Source organism: Pagrus major, chromosome 2, assembly GCF_040436345.1.
Source record: "Pagrus major chromosome 2, Pma_NU_1.0".
Classification (NCBI taxonomy): Eukaryota; Metazoa; Chordata; class Actinopteri; order Spariformes; family Sparidae; genus Pagrus; species Pagrus major.
The window spans coordinates 14,447,131-14,464,503 of NC_133216.1; the positions used below are offsets into that span (position 1 = coordinate 14,447,131).

Here is a 17,373-nt window from a genome sequence, read left to right on the forward strand (position 1 = left end):
AAAGAGAGTCCTTGTGCAGAACTGAGAGCTCACCAACTGGCAGGCAATCTGGTTAGCTGTTCACTTCAAAACTGAACACAAAACACACACACAATGTTTGAGTCTCTCCTTCTTTGTCCACCTCTCCTCTTTCATCCCTCCTCATCCTCCCTGAACATTACATATCATCACCAGCTGAATCTCCCCATGATCGAAATATGACATCATGATTTCTCGCTGAAGCGAAGGAAAGAGGAGAGGATGGAGTGATAGATGGCAGGAAAACCTGTCGAGGAAACCATGAAGGGAAAGTCGGAGAAGATGTGAGAGATTTTCTGTTGCTGTTGAGGACAAAAAGAAGAAGACGGGGACACACTGTCTTCCTACCAGACAAAACACTGTGTTTGTGTGTGTGTGTGCGTGTGTGCGTGTGAGCTGTGAACCAGCCAGCCGACGCTCAGCCTGTCGCTCTGCCGGCTCTTTAACACCTCCCTCTCTCACTCTTTCTCCCTCTCACTTCATTTTCATCCCTTTTTCCCCCTCTTTTTCTTTGTTGGTGCTTTTAATAGCATCACCATGGAAGTGAAGCAGGGTTGCTAGGTAACTGGCTGGCGTCTGTAAGGGTGTTTGATTGGCGGTCAGGCTGACAGACACAACAGTGTGTGAGCATGTGTGTGTGTGTGTTTGTCATCTGTATACACTGCATGTGCATTCATCTTTACACTGAAAGGCCGTCATGTCAGAGTGAAATATCACATTTGGTTTGGCGCTTTAGAAGATTTCTCTGAACTCTAGCGTCTGAAATTTGATCCCAAAACCTTCGCTAGCTGCGTTAAATGCGTGACGGCACCTTCATCTGCCTTTTGTGGCAACTGCAGAGTCAGAGAGCGGCTACAGGAATTCATTACATGGAGAAAAACAGCAGACTGGGAAATGATATGACATCATAGGCCACCGTGGTGACACCTCGAGGATTTCCTGCGTTACTGCAGTCGCCTTTGTCTGCTGGTGAAATAACAGCAACACGACAACCATCAGAGTACATGTACTGAGGTATTTGTCTTTACTTTAGTATTCTCATTTTGTGCTACTTTATAGCTCGACTCCACAATATTTCAGAGGGAAATATTGTGCTTTTACTCAAGTGGGAGATTAAACTACCACTCAGTATACTCGATATAAGGAATAATATCACCCCTTCATTACTTCCTCCTAGTTGACATCTATACCACCAACATCTAATCAGTTCAACTTTGAGTCCAAGTTATTGTTTGTGCTTGATTTGATTATTTGTTGCTTTTTTTTGAATGACAGCTCAAGATTGTAACAGGGAAGAGGGCAAAAGCGACGGCGTACAGCAGAGAGCCACAGGTTAGGACGGCTTAGGACTCAGCCTCTTGTACATGGGGCGTACGCTCTAGCAGGTGAGCTGCTAAAGCTGCCCGTTTTTTCTTCATTTGAAGACATTCCTGCCACATAATCCTGAAATATCAGGTTCACAAGAACAGGACAGACAAGCCAAAAACATAAAGCCTCCAACCAGGGCTGTCGCTGACGCAGAGGCTTAAAAAAACATTCAGGAAGCTCATGAAATCCAACAAACTGTTAAAGTTGTTTCCAATTGTTTTGGCTCAACATTTCTTTCAATCAAGCATTCAGGATGTCTATGGTTTGTTTGCAGAGATCAGTTTCACCTTTAAACTACTTAATTTGTTTTAAATGAATGATAAAAGGCTCAAAGAAAAAAATGTCATTAAACATGAGTGAAAAGTAAAAAAGGAAATTGACAGAAGTAACTTAGTTTTTCTTCTTTCCTCTCGCAGCCGTATCTTTTAATCTGTTGCCATGTATTCAATACACAAGGGGACATTTTACCTTTTATACTTTCAGTATATTTTGTTGATAATGCTTTGGAAGGTTTTTAATGCAGGACTTCTACTTTATATTCCTGTATTAGCACTTTTACTTCAGTAAAGGATGTGAGTACTTCCTCCATCACTGCTCAGTTAGTATCTAATCTGATGAGGCTCCATGTGATTACCTCATGGATGTGATGGATGGTTATAGACGTATCACTGACACCGAAACATCTTTCTTTGTTTTTTTTATTTGTCTCTCATTCATCACATTTCACACGTTTTCCTCACTGAACCCAGAAATGTCACAGGTTGAGACTGGAGACAACATGGACGTTTCAGTAAGCAGTTTCCTCGTTTTTTTTCCTGTTATATTAACAAATATATACAGATATCCCAGGAAGAGCATCGTAATAATAATAATAATTAATCCTTTCCGATAATAACAATAAATTTAATAATAAATACTCAGTGTTCTTAAACCACACGAGGAGAATGAGTTTGGGCTCACTCTTCTACCGACGGGATTGTCTTCATCCCATACAAATAATAACACACACACACGCATATTCACACTCACACACACTCACTTAGAGAATTTTTGCACTGTCAAGTAAATACCACCTGCAGCCAAGAGGTGAGAAAACGACTCCACAGATAAAAGTTGATTCGTCAGCCGTGAGTTCACAGAGAGACCGACTAGTCGCACAACGAGTCAAGAGGAGAATCTGAGGCCTCCGAACTGCGTTTCCTCCTTTTGTGTCCGTTTTGAGCGGCATGAACGGGATCCAGAGTGCTACTGAGCGCTAGTGAAGAATGTAAAGCGTGTAGAAGACGAACAGATGAGCAACCAGTGGTCTCATTTTTGAAGAAGTGCTGCACAGAGCGAACCATTCACACGTAAAGTAACATGCACTGAAAAAGCACCAGCACGCGAAAACAAACATTTTGTTCTTCCACACATGTACAGTAATATATACACATTCACACAAAGAGAAACACACCCGGTCTGCCAAACCGAAATAGAAAAAAGGTTTTTGCTAACAGGTTGCGGTGGGGATGCACTGAGAAAATAAACTCTGTTTCTTTGTCCACTAGTGCAGTGAGAAAAAGGCTTCTTCCTGTCTCAGTCTTGGAGGGAAGAGGTGACGATGACCCCCGTGCAGAGAGATGACGAAGGAGGGGTTATGGGAGATGTTCGTGGCGTGCAAAATAAGAACAAAGACACTCTCTAGTAAGAATTTTAAACGGTCCAGCTCCTCTCCGGAAGTGATGAACGTTTAGGTGAAATGTGAATGAATGTTTTTTTTTCTTTGGAGCGAGAGATGCAAGCAGAAACACAGACAGGTTAAAGCACAGGCAGGTGGGTCGAAAATGAACAGTTAGCAGAGTCAAAAAGTGGCTTTTTAAAGTACTAGAATGGCTTTTGAAGGTCTCGAAGGAAAGCAGGTCAAAATGGCTTCCAAAGGGGGGAGAGAAGTGTCGGGTAAGGTGGGTGGGTGAGCACACTACAAGGCTTTTAAAAGGCCTCTAGGACCCTCAGTGTCGTGCAGGTTAGAGAGGCTTGCTGTAAGGGTTTCACACCTTATTAGGACACTAAAAGGACACATGGGAGGAATGGCTTCCAGTAAGTGCCTAAAACACTACGAGACGTTTTTGCAAACTTTCAGTGAGTGCACTTTGCTCGGCTCATTATTCAGCCCAATGTCCTGGAACAAGTCTGAATGCAAAAAGAAGCAGTAGTGTTACAAGTATTGTTGTCCACACAGAGCGGCAGGCTGCCTCTTTCCACACAGAGGGACAGTTTGGTCCTGACTCTGCCCCTCCACGTCCATGTCCATCAGGTTGGGCCGCGTGGTGTTGGCGCTGGCGCTGCTGTCGCCCGAACCGAGCGGGCTGTCGCAGCTGCTTCCCGGCGACGAGCTGAGGGTCCGGGAGAGAGAGCCCAGCTTCCATGGGTCGGCTCTCATCTTGGCCGGGGTGGGCCGAGGCCGGGGGGCGAACTCCAGCGTCTTGGGTCTCTCCAGTGGGCTGATGAGGCGGAGATGATCCGGGTCAGGGATCGGTGGAGCGGGGGCTTTACGCCGATGAGGGACCGGGAAGAGGATGGAGGGGTCGGGGAGACGGGGGATGTCCAGGGTGTCCGGTGTACCTGAAGAGAAAAGGAATGCAAAAAAATATGTTTCATTTCAATCCTATTTTATATTATTTCTACTTTACTTATTTTGTTTGTATGTTTGTTTTATTTTTTGGACTTTAGGACACACACATAAAGTTTTGCTGACAAACATAGGCCCATATTCAATAACTGCAAGATTACTGTTTTTGTAAATGGAGTCTGGTGGATTTGGTGAGAGTGATAGCAGCTGTTACTGGTTAAAAAAAGAGATTTTAAGTCTGTCTCTGCAGAGATCTTTCCATAATGTTTTCAGATACAATCTCAGCCTGTCAGCACTTTTAGTGGACGTGCTTTAACTTTTTACGATTACGTTGCAGCCTTTCGCTGCTGACTGATGCAATCTACTGAACAGCTCTAAAACGTTTTGTACCTATTAGTCATTTACACACAACAAATGTAAACACGGGGCCAATGTTTAAAAATAACATGTCATTTGGGGAATTTTGCACTATATTCTGACATTTTAGAGAAAGATCAATTGTTGGAGAAAATAATCTGCAGACTAATTGATGAAAAGACTAATCATCAGCTGCAGCTCTACATCAGATAGTGAAGCCTCACAGGATATATCAGTGTTTTGCATGTGTAGGCTGCAACCCTGGTAAATCTTAATCTACTAGATTATCCTTGGCATATTTCCTACTGATTTAAAACAGAAGTTTTGCAAGTTACACAAATGGCTTCAGTTTAAAGTTCCCTCAAACTTGATACTCTTGTATCTTTAAATTAATTTAAATCAGAATAATGGAAGTGGCTAAACTATGAAATACATTTTAATATTGTTTATATTGTTTATATATTATTGCTGCTATTGTGATTTGATTTGATTTGATGTTGTCTTGTGGTGTCCTTGATGCTGATATTTTGACTTGGCGAGGTCTCACTTGTAAAAGAGATTTTAATCTCAATCTCTTTAATCTCAACATGACCTTGATCATTTTTGCTGACATTATATTGCCCGTTAGCTTCAATGTGTGTTTGTTTACATAACAATGTCACCAGCATTTTAGCCGACATGATGCCAGAATAACGTAAGCGTGTTTTCACATTTTACTTTTTGTTTTGGTTTAATTTTATTTACGTTTAATTTATTTAGCATATTTTAATATTTGTTTCAAAATTAAGAATTAAAACTTCATTGCTCTTTAAAAGGTTGCACTTGCATTATTTATGCTATTATATCATCATTACATGAGTGGCATTAAATGGTCTAAAATGACAATAATATTGTTTATCGCCATTGTTTCTGGGACAACGTGGCAGTTGTCTTGACAGACCTATGTGTTAGACAACCAACTGTTCATAACGCCATAAGTTCAGGCAGGAAGTTGTTTTACGTGTACATTATCCACTCTTATATCTCTATGACTTCTCTCTAAGAGCAGGAGGTCTCTATAAACATTTGGTTCATTTACTCTGTAATAAGATAAGAAACAAGACAGTCAAACCTCATATTGGCATGTTTTCTTTCAGTCAGTTAATGTTCATTCAAGTCTATTTCAGGCCCTGGTGGAGAATTTGTGAGGGGCAGACTAACTACAATAAGTGTTATTGTTGCCACAAATGGTTCAAACCAAAAAGGACTGTGTCATTACAGTCTAGGATAGCCTTGAATGCTCCAAAAGTGTCATTGCTTCACACTGGCAAGGCTTTACTTTCTTATACTTTATGGTGATTTCTCTACAGAGACATTTGTTTGTTTCCATGCTTAATATTAACTATTCAACACTTCCATTTTGTCTTACTCGCTCCTGTGAAGGAGATAAAGAGACTTGTTGGCTGAGGGCTACATAAAACATAAACAGAGTGAAATATCTCAATAAATATTGGATGAACTGTCTTCGTTCAGACGCTTGTGTTCACTGAAGTTATCTCAGCTGCAGACTTTTACTCTTTTTAGTAAACTGGCAACAATCAATCATATGTTCCTTTAACATTGTAAAATCCATGTTTACCTTTGTTAGAAGTCCTGTGTGGTGCTCCGGGTGGAGGAGGCATGGGCATGCTCCCATCTGACGGCGTCCTGTGGTGTCCCAGAGTATGAGCTCGGGGTCGTATCGCCCCGTCTGACGGGGTCCGTCTGTGTCCTCTGTTCATGGCCATGGTTGCAGACACGTGGGTGGGCGTGAGCGACTGGTTGGGCTCCTTCTTGAAGCTCTCTGCCCGCAGGTCCAACAGCGGGTTGAGGGCCGGAGCCGGTGTCGCCGCCGGTGTTTTGATCCCCGTCATCGGTGTCAGGGGGAACTCTTCGGGGTCGGAGGGAAGCAGGGACTTGGTGGAGTTGCAGTCAGACAGAGAGGACAAAGAGAGGAGAGTGACGGAGGGAGACGGGTCCATGCAGGGGAGCGCTGAGTCGTGATGTCTGGAGAGGGAGAGGGAGAGGTTTCGGCTGGGCGGAGAGGTGCTGCGACGGAAACGTCCCGTCCGCTGGAAGAGACCCTCCTTCTTCTTACGCTGCTCCTCTCTGAGGTCCTGCTCATCCTGCAGCACCTGAGAACCACATCAGGTCGCATTAATGAGCTGTAGCAGAAACACATTAGAGGAGTGCTGTGTCGTGCTTCTTTTACAAATATGTTACTTTATTTCTTTGATAATAACTTCCTTGTCCTATTAAAGCAAAAGATTACACCCAAATCATTTCATTGATCGTCTCTCTGTATCTACTTCGCAGACATAAATCCTCCTGACACAGAATCAACAAGGTGCTGGAAGCCGTCCATGCAGACCTCGGTCCGTGCTGACTCGGCAGCATCACACGCTTCCTGCTGATAATCTGGCAGCTCGTTCATCCTGTTTCATCTCATCTCAAAGGTGATCTGTTAGTCTGAGATCTGGAGATTGCGCAGGCGATTTGAGTCACATCACTGTTTCTGTACCTTCACGGTGTGATAACAAGGCGACGAGGGCTTTGTGTGGGAAATAAATATCTACTGTATTGTTTGTTTAACCAGGGAGAGAAGGGGATAAGGAAAGCATGAATGAATCTATAGTACCACAATTTAAAGCTTTATCATCCTGTGAGGGATATTTTATCTGCACACAAGGCTTGTAAAATAAAAAGACCCAATGAAAACAAATTAAAAACAATAAAACCTCACATACCGGAGAGATCGAGCAATAACTGAGAGGGGAGTGTAAATAATGACCGCTCACAGTTAGACAAGGTCAGAACCAGAGGGAAAATTAAAATCCTGCAGCGTTCAGTATAAAACCTGAAATATCTGCTACAGAGACTGATTTTGAAACTTGGATGTCAGTGATATTATGTTTGGTAATAAAAGTTTGGTTTGTTTATGTCTGGTGATAAACTAGCGGGTTGTTTTATGTGCTCCATATATATTATTATTATTAGACGATGTATATCCAGCAGCCTCCTCAAGCTTTTCAAATAAACTTCAATCTGACATATACATCTATTTAACCTTCCACTGATTTCACACCATTTACCACTGACATACCTTTTGCACCAGATACCTACAGATGCGCTTGATTGCAATAATTTTTTTTAATGCTGTTATCGCGACATCACCGCGCAACCTGCCATTACCACCACATTTAAATCCTCAACCTGTGGGAAACAAGGTTATTTATTGATCTGTTTATTGTGCAATTTCCACCGAAGACTGATGTTGAAAACACTGGAATGTTCCTGAAAGATACCCTGTGTCGTGTCACCTTCTGTTTTCTCACCTGTAGTTTTCCCAGCTGTAGCAGGTCTTGTCCGAGGGCGACAGACGCGAGCAGAGAGGCACAACCCAGCAGCAGCATGTCGCTCTTCTTTCTCTGGCTGCAGCGACGGTGTGAGTCCTGGTAGCTCGCAGCCGACCCCAGGCCTCCGTGCCCCTGACAGGAGCTACTAATAGTCGACACCGTGTTGGGCCCCAGGCTGCCCCACAGGGACCCCGAGTCCTCCACAGCCCCGTTACTGCTGGTCTCTGAGGGCTGCAGGGACCCGGGCGACTCCTCAAACTCACAGCACTCCTCTGTTTGAAAACATCAAATGAAAAGGGTTAAAAAGAGGTTGATTCTTGTCACTACAAGCTTTGAATTTAAAAAAGACTCACCCATTTCATTAAGGCTGGAGAAGCCAGCGGTCATGGGGGCATGTTTGGGGGACTTGCCCAGATTTGGTGCACTGGACGACCAAACTTTGCATCCCTCACCCAGCGACTTCAGTCTGCAAACAGACAAAATGATATCAACGGCAGTGCAACAATATTGTGTTCAGACAGAAAGCTTCATGTCATACATGGGCAGCCATCAAACACAACATTGACTTTTTTCCACCAGATTTCCAGAGAGATTGTCCTGCCCCTGGCAGGTCAACACACTGTGATGAGATATTGATTGAGAGGTTCTGTTTCTCTGTGTTTTGAGCAACAATCTGTCCAGAAAAATATGAGAGAAGGTTGTTTCATCTGACCTGTGAGAAAGTTTGTTAGCCTTTGTTATCTAACAAAAATGAGCCTCGTGATCCAATTTCTATCAGTGTTGTTTCATCAGGTACATTGTGTTTCTTTCTAGAGAACACTGCCTTCTTGAACTTACTGATTAAAATCTATTCGCTCAGAGTTTTCTGGTTTTCTGCATTATGTTTCTTCTGTTATGCTACAAATGAGCTAATCACAAATTAAATATACAAATTCAAACTGTTCAAACACTTCAAGTTTGTATTTTAAATTGTCCTCTCAGTGTCTGTTATTCTTGTGTTTGTGTTCTCTAAACATGTCCAAACCTCATTAGTTAGAAAGTAACTTATTACATTTACTCAAGTACTCTTCCAATTTGATGTACTTGTACTTTACTTAAGTCTTTTCTTTTCACGCCACTTTCTACTTCGACTCTACAACAATTCAGTGGGAAATATTTCACTTTTTCTCGACTAGAATTGTTTTTTTAATGGAAAATTAATGGTACGTTTGTTAACAATCACTGACTATTGAATAACTTATTAGTAATAACACATTTTACACTATTTTAGAGGCAAAATGAGTTTTAGCTGCCTCTTATAAGCATCTACACAGTGCATGCCGGTTTATCTGGGATAACTTTTCACAAAATAAAAACAACATTAAGTCAACATTAAGATTGACTTAATCACACACAATCACGCATCACATTTTACAGTCAAAACTGGTTTGTGTGACCATACTTGTCCTCCCCGCCAACCCGCTCCTTCTGGTGGGTGGAGCTCGGCCCCCAGGTGCGTCCTTTCTTCTTGCTGGTCGTCAGGTCTTCCTTCTTACACACGGCGCTGCGGCCCCACGTCTTACTGCCGTCGCTCGGTGTCACTGAGGAGCAGTAAGAAAACCCACGTCACATTCCCTCTTTACATTCACTTCCTCTCACACTGGGTGCTTTCTGATGTGAGTATTTGCACTCACATCGGATGGCTCTCAGTCGGGGTATGACCCCCGGGCTGGCGGGCGGGGTGGTGCTCTCGCTCCCCTTCCTCTTGTCCACACTGGGGGACGCCTGGACTGTGATCTTATGCTCAAAGCCTGCAGGTGAAGGAAGGAAAGGAAGGTTTTTTTTACATTTTCTCAGACCCACTCAATCAAGCTCATGCAGTCCACATCAGCAGGTTTACTTATACTAGCCATCAACGTCAGTACAATAGGTGCCACTTTACTTCACTTTAATAGCATCAACTGCATCCTGTTTTTCTGACAATATTGTTTCTAACTCATTTGCTGAGCTGCTATGTACAGGACAGCTTTACACCTAAAGAATCTGAATATCATCGACCCTCATTCATAAAACCTCCTGTATTTTAAAAACTAATGTCGGCACGTACGGTGAAATCACTGGAGCTAGTGTGTGTACGTCTTCTCTTTAAAATAAGTTACAATGTCTTTGCAGTGTACCGGTGTGGATGCACTTCATGCAGTCTTTGTCCTAAATTTCAGGAAAAAAAACACCTTGTAACAGGAAATGGCATCAGACTGGGAGCTCTGCCAGTTTTGAGCACCTGATTTCTCGGATTAAAACAAACACTCGGCCTGCAGTTCCTCCGTTCACCCACCAGAGGGCAGACTGATGCAGTTGCTGTCTCGGCCCAGCTTCAGCAGTCGGCTCTTCTTGAAGTGGCCCTTCCTCTTCTTCACGCTCGGTTTCTCCTGGTACACCTGGTGGATGATGATGTTCAGCTCTCGCTCCACGATGTCGATCTCCCTCTCAGCCAGCTCCTGCTCCCGCCTCCTCAGCTGCTCCTCCTGCTCCCTCTGCTCCTCCGCTGCTCGGGCCAAGGCCTCCTCCCAGGACCTCAGCTCCTGCAGAGAGGAGAGGAGAGGAGAGGAGAGGAGAGGAGAGGAGAGGAGAGGAGAGGAGAGGAGAGGAGAGGAGAGGAGAGGAGAGGAGAGGAGAGGACAAAAGAGGGGATGAGAAGAGGAAGAGGAGAGGAGAGGAAGAGGATGATGATGAAATTGAGTGGACAGGGGAGAGAGAGGAGATGAGAGGATAGAAAGAGGATGGAGAGGAAAAAAGGAGAAGAAAGGAGTGGAGAGAAGGAAGAGGAGAGAAGTTTACGGGAAGAGGGAGAGGAGGAGAGGAAAGGAAAGGAAAGGAGAGATTAAGGAGATGAAAGGAAAGGAGAGGAAGAGAATGAGGGAGGAAAAGTGGAAATGAGATGAGGCAAAGAGAATGAAGAGGAGAGGAAGAAGAGGAGATGAGAGGAAAGGAAAGAAGGAGGAAGAGGATAGGAAGAGGAAAAGATGGGAGGACAGGAGAGATTGAGAAGGTGATGTAATGAGAGGAAGAAGGAAAGGAGAGGAGAAGACGAAGAGGAAGAAAGAAGAGAGGGAGAGGAAGAGGAAGAGGTTATTAGTGTAGCAGCACCTCCTCTAACACCTCTTCTGACAACAGGCTTGTTGCTAAGGTGATTCTAACTTGAAGAAACACCTCAGACAGACAGACAGACAGAGAGTGAAACGGTGAGAGATCTGCCACCACCAATGGGAACTCTGACTTTCAGCTAAAAAACTCAAATTAAACACAAATAAAAATACTCAAAATATATGAATATATATGGGCTAATATGATATAATATAATATAATATAATATAATATAATATAATATAATATAATATAATATAATATAATGTAATACAATATAATATAATACAATATAACATATTATAATATAATATAATATAAGACCATGTTAAAACCTACATTACTGTAAAACTTCAGTTTCAGATAATTCATTCACCTTTGAATACAGTTGTGTTTTATATCCATTAAAGTATATTATAGTATAAATCAAGCGTCACTAGTTTAAGTCGACCCAACTCAATCTTTCCGATTTCTCACCTTCTCTTTGGCTCTGAGCTCGTCAAACATCTGCTGGATCTCCAGCCTCCAGTCCTCCTGTAGGGAGTGAAAGGACTCCAGAGGCATCTGAAACATGGCCGACTGCTCGATGGCCTGCAGTCGTGTCAGGATGCTGGTGAAGGAGGGTCTGCTGTGGGGGTTCGGGCTCCAGCACTCTGAGGAACAAGAGTTCACACTGATGTTAGTGTCATTACATTACATTACATTACTTACTTTGAGTTTTTGGTTTGTTATTTCCTGTTTTATTTTGAAGTTTTAACTCTCTGTCTTTGTCTTTTTTCTGCCCTTTTTCATCTGTTTTCATCCTGCGTCTCCTGTGTCTGTTCCCCGGCCCTCTTGTGTTCCCTGTGTTCCTGAATTTTGTTCCCTGTGGCTTTATGGTTTGTCTTTATTATTCTATATATTTTTTGGGATTCTCCTTTTATCCCTGTTGTTGCCAGCTTTTGGATTTTTGGACTTCAGCTCACGGATTAAAGTTCACTTTTGTTTGTTTGTTTCCAAACTATGACAAAAGTTAAGTATATACATGAACTGTCACAATGCACCTGTCTGTTTGTATTTTACATGTTTTTGTGTCTCTGCAACAACGAAATCTATTTTTTTCTGAAACAACTGACATATGTATAGCTATGTTTTGATTTATACGGCAGTCTTCTGCCATAAATATGATGCATGCCAGTTCCCAATTACTAAACACTTAATTTTATAACTCACACTGGCTTACACAAAAAAGGCATTTTACAGTAGTTTCTAACAAACTGCAGACTAACTGGTGATTTCTATGTTGTTCTTATTGTTACTTAATCCAATAAAAAGGCCAAAATCATCAAGTCTGCCAATACTCACTAAAAACATAAATCTTTAAAAACTCAAATAAACATTTTCATTGTTTTTAAAAATGCTGAATAATTTCCTAAAAAAATAAAATGGCCACTGTAGTTTTCGGCAAATGTTATTCAAACAGGAGTAAAAAGTGATTTTGTGAGGGACTATTTTTAGCTGTGGATTAATACACAAATGGCGCTCTAATGAATATTTACAGCAAACGGACAGTGTTTGTGGGAGAATAAACTACAGTGTGTGTGTGTGTGTGTGTGTGTGTGTGTGTGTGTGTGTGTGTGTGTGTGTGTGTGTGTGTGTGTTCATGGTAACGAAGAAACATGTCACTCAGTGGGACAATGTGGCTCTTTTGTGTTTTTTAAATAGTTTTTGGACCATAATGAAGCTCTATGGCGCAAGTGGAAAAAAATATATCAGGCTTTGACTACACAGATGAAATGTGTTAGTAGGATGGTTGTGGTTTTGTCATTGGATTTGTTGACAATAAGAAAAATACGGAACATCACCAAACTTCAATGTACAGGTCAAAGTATATAAACAGCATATATATATACTGTATACATAAAAAAAAATAAAAGTCTTCAAGTTCATCTGTCTGATTTCCCTCCCCTGTGAACGTACTAGTCCCCACTAAAAACATTTTTTTTAAATGCTCAACAATTTCCTAAGAAATCTGGGCACTGCAGTTAATAGCTGTGCATAAATACATTTTTCTTGGAGGACTATTTTTAGCGGTGGATTAATACACATGTGGTGCTCTAGTAAGTACTTAAAGCTGCAGGCATTAGTCTTTAAAAACAGGTCTTTAATATACAAAAAAGGCTGTATATCTTCCTAAACAACCTGAGCACTGTAGTTTTTGTCAATAATAGTTAACGCTGCTTTTTTGGGGGACTATCTTTATCGGTGGATCAATAAACACATGGTGCTCTAATGAGTTTGAGCGAGTCATTGTATGTGGGATTGACTCAAAATAAACTACAGTATGTGTGTGTTCATGGTAATGAAGGAACATGTCACTCAGAGGAAAAATGAGGCTCTTTGTTGTGTTTTTAATCATTTTTTGACAATAATAAAGCCTTATTACACAGAGGAGAGGGCTGTGTCAGGCTTTAACTACACAGACAAAATGTATTAGAAGGATCATTTCAGTCTTTGTCTTTTAATGTGATTTCTTGACAATAAGATACATGTAGAATAGACCTCAAAATACAGGTCAAAGTGTATCCACAGGATCTTATACAGTCAAGTTATCATATAACTTAAAAAGGATTGAACCATGAATTTTTGGTCTGGATATATTTTTCCATCTCTGGCAGCAGAAATGGCAATATGAGAAGTGTTAGCCAGCAAGATGGGACAGCATATGGCAGCCATCATGAGCCAAACCCTGACTGACAGTGTTGCAGAAACATGGTGCACACCTACAGTAATTTGCTGAGCCCCACACTAATCAGTATTGTCTCTACAACACTAGAAAACATGCAAGGAAATGCATCAAACAAAGGAAAAGTAAAATGTTATTTGAGAGCAACCAGAGAGCTGCTTCAGGTTGCATTTATTTATGAGGTAACCTAAATTAGCATAAAGAGTGTGTGGATGAAGTTGGAGGAGAGAGGAGATGAAAGTGAGATGATGACAGGAGTAAACAGTGTAGAGAGCAGCGAGGGATGAAAAAGGAGAGATTAACGGATGAACAAGGATAAGATGAAGTGGAGTGAGAGGGGGGGTGAGGAGGAAAGGAGCTTTAGGAGCAGAGTGGGAGGGAAGTGGAAGGAGGTGGCTGAAGTTGGCTGACAGTTTGAGAAACAAACTGTTTTTTTACGAGACGTAAAACCTGGCCTGCAGTTTTCCCATCCATGAAGGAAGCAGCTTGGGGATGAGCACATTAAGGTAATTTGAAAATAAGGAAGGTGTGTGTTCAAACAGTGATGACCTGAACTGTGAAACAAGAGCCGGTTAATACTCCACCACCGTTAACAAAGCACCGCCTGGATTATTTGCAAGGTGAAAAGGAGAAATTGGGCCCAGGGGAGCTCAGGCGAGTACGAGGAGGATGTATAAAAAGCAACTTAATGAAATTTTTCAGACAGTCTTCAACCATTTTAACTCCATCTCAGCTCTCAGATGCAAGACAAAAACGTATTAAAATCATCAAATGTGACCTCAAAAATTCGCGTAAGGTTATCTTAAAGTCAGAGGATGTGAACACCCAAAGGGCCTTTTTCTCAGAGTGAGTTTCTGTATCATCAGTGACATGTTTTAAGGTCATATCTGATGACTGATGTACAGAAGAGTCCCAGAAGAGAAAGCACAAGGACACGAAAAGCTAAACTTGCCAACCATGAATGCATAAGATTGTTTTCACTGTGAGACTTTTGTTCTATTCTGACTTTCTCCGCAAGAGCAGAAGTACTGCCTGCTTACCTCCCAGCAGCTGAGCGAAGGGTTCAGGGCACGTCGAGGGGATGGGGAGTGTTAGCTTGTTCATTGCAACACCGTAAGCCACCGCCAGAGCGTCTATCTCCCGATAAGGAACCTCGCCGGTCAGCAGCTCCCACAGTAACACGCCGAAACTGTGACGAGAGATGCAGAGAGAGGACAGACGAGGAAAATGTGTTTGTTTTCACGTAATAACAGTACAGTAAGTACAAATGTGTGTTGGTCTCTGTATAAATCAGGTGGAGTAAGACAGGTGTAGTACCTCCACACGTCGCTGCTCTTGGAGAAGAGGGAGAGCTTGATGACCTCCGGGGCCATCCAGGCGTAGGTCCCCGCTGCACTCATCTTGGTGGTCTGGTGCCACTCCCGGGCCAGACCGAAGTCTGTGATCTTCAGGATCTTCCCACACAAGTCGTCCCGCTCCGGCGGCTCCAGGATGAGGACTGAGGAGGAGGAGGGAGGAATGATAAAGGAAGAGGACAGAGACAAAGAACAGTTTGTGTTAAAAACAATAAAAAAAGAAACACAGTGAAGAAAACTCAACGAATCATGAATTATTACAGTAAAATCAATAATCATATGACTGTGAAGAGAACGCACGGTTAGATTAATGAAACATTAGTCCATTGATTGATAAATTGATGGAAAAAAATTAGGTTTGCTTTCTATCAACTACAAAAAAAACATTGGTTTAAATGTCTTAAGTACAGAGAAGTACTCAACTCTACAGTGTAGAAATACTCTGTCCTGCATTCAAACAGCTTATTGAAGTAAAAGTACAAAAGTGCATCAAAATATAGGCCAAAAGTCAAAACACTCATAATGCAGAGTGGCCAATTTCAGAATATGTCACTGGATTATAATTTCAGATGTATTAATGTGTTCATCACTTAAATGTTGCAGCTGTAAAATGTAAAATGCAGCGGAGTAGAATAATAATACAATGGAAATAAATAGAAAAGTACAAATATCTCAAAATGAACTTGAGTAAATGTTCTTGTGTCAAACGTCACTTTCCACCAGTGCTTAAATGTGAATATCTGCTGGTTTTCTTAGTTCTGTATGGCATCTTCAGGACCTCAGCTTGGTGTTTGTGAAATATTTAATACAAAGAGCAAATAATCAGCAGATCAACAAGGGAAAATAGCTTTACGTCCCCATTAGACCAAATGATTCAGACACCTTGGTGAATGTTTAATCCTGCCTCTCAGACGTCAAGTGTTTTACATCGCATAACTTCCTGAAACTAAATGATTCCAAGTCAGCAAACCCGTTTCTGTAATTGCCCCACGTCGATATCACTGCTGCTATTTAGTCACATCTTGGTGGCCTAACATCCACCGTCCCTGAGATAGGCCTGATTTTGATTCAAAATTATTATTGTTATTAATGTGAAACAATCATTACATTGTTAAAAACAAACATGTAATGAATAGGATAGACTGACAAATCATCTACATTTTAATTTACAATCTTGTTGTTTTAAGTAAATTTAAGTTATTTCAACTGATACATTTTTAAAATTGTATTTCTCTATACGCAGCAGCTTGATTTGGTCTGAAAACCGAGACATGAAACTGTGCCCAATAAATTCTGTATTGGAAAACAAAATGTAAAAGGTACATGTTCAGGAACACAGTCATGTTTACATTACAGGTGTGGTCAGACCTGCTTGCTACTCAGGTTTCAGCCTTTAACCATCACCTCTGGTCCAGCAGTCTGCAGCGTGATGTGTGTACATCATTTAAAGTGACAGTCATTTTAAAACATACAGTATCCTTCTATATGTCAGCGCTGAACCTCATCGCTCTGTCTCTGTGTGTCTCTGTACGACTTCCTCCTTCATTTCCGTGTGAGAGTCGGCTATGGAAATATTTGGAGTGTACACAGTTCACAGGCACCGGGAGGCAGGTGGGGGTTGCTTTCTCTCTCTCTCACTTATCTACAGGCGTATGCAAAGGGTGGTGGAGAGAGGCTACGCACACACAGCGGCGTCTTTGTTTACACACACACACACACATACATGGTTTCACGTGATAAAGGTGTGCCTCTCTGTGCTCTGCTCTGTCCACAAGCTCGCTAGGAGACCAGTTTCAGTGATAAAGAATTGATCTCAGCCAGTCTGCAGATACTTACATAGTCAGAGAGAAGTATTAACATCGTTTACTTAAGTCAAAGTAGCAATTACCTGCTGTAAAAAATACTCTATTACAAGTAAAGTAATGCAAATGGATATTATTACGGATGCATTTATGTGTTAAATACTGGAGCTGGTCGAGGTGGAAGTTTAACTATGTTTTATTACGGCTGAGACATCGTTCAATTAATCAATTAGTTGTTTGTCAGCAGTATCCTAAAGGTCAAATACTTGTTTACGTCATATATTAAGCAAAACTGACACACAGCTGCAGGTTCAAGCTTCTCAGATGTGACGATCTGATGATTTTCTTCTTAGTACACTGAATATCTTTGGACAGTTGGTCAAATAAACAAGGAATGAAGGAAAGTAACTGAGTATAATTACTCAAGTTCTGTGCCATTTTGAGGTACTTGTAGTGTTTCTATTGTCTTCTGTACTTCCACCTCATTTCTGTGGGAAGTATCGTCATTTTTACTCCAATACTTTTATATGACAGCTGCAGTTACATACTGAACATATGGTATTGTGAGTGTAGTCTGGGCACCAATCAACATGCAGACGTCTATGAGAGATATTTCCCCTCATAACACCTGGATGGTTTCATT

At 41.7% G+C, this 17,373-nt stretch overlaps 1 protein-coding gene across 1 annotated transcript in view; it reads right to left on the minus strand.

The window, feature by feature from the left end:
- Positions 1-2,066: 2,066 nt before the first annotated feature.
- Positions 2,067-17,373, minus strand: part of map3k10 (mitogen-activated protein kinase kinase kinase 10) — a 38,100-nt gene continuing 22,793 nt past the window's right edge. Inside the window, exons 2-11 of the mRNA XM_073484086.1 lie at positions 14,891-15,071; positions 14,614-14,762; positions 11,326-11,501; positions 10,040-10,286; positions 9,399-9,515; positions 9,167-9,305; positions 8,079-8,191; positions 7,705-7,997; positions 5,970-6,504; positions 2,067-3,987 (exon numbers count right to left, since the gene is read on the minus strand). Coding sequence (XP_073340187.1) covers positions 3,581-3,987; positions 5,970-6,504; positions 7,705-7,997; positions 8,079-8,191; positions 9,167-9,305; positions 9,399-9,515; positions 10,040-10,286; positions 11,326-11,501; positions 14,614-14,762; positions 14,891-15,071 — 2,357 coding nt within the window. The 3' untranslated portion in view covers positions 2,067-3,580. The remainder of the gene's footprint in view (positions 3,988-5,969; positions 6,505-7,704; positions 7,998-8,078; positions 8,192-9,166; positions 9,306-9,398; positions 9,516-10,039; positions 10,287-11,325; positions 11,502-14,613; positions 14,763-14,890; positions 15,072-17,373) is intronic.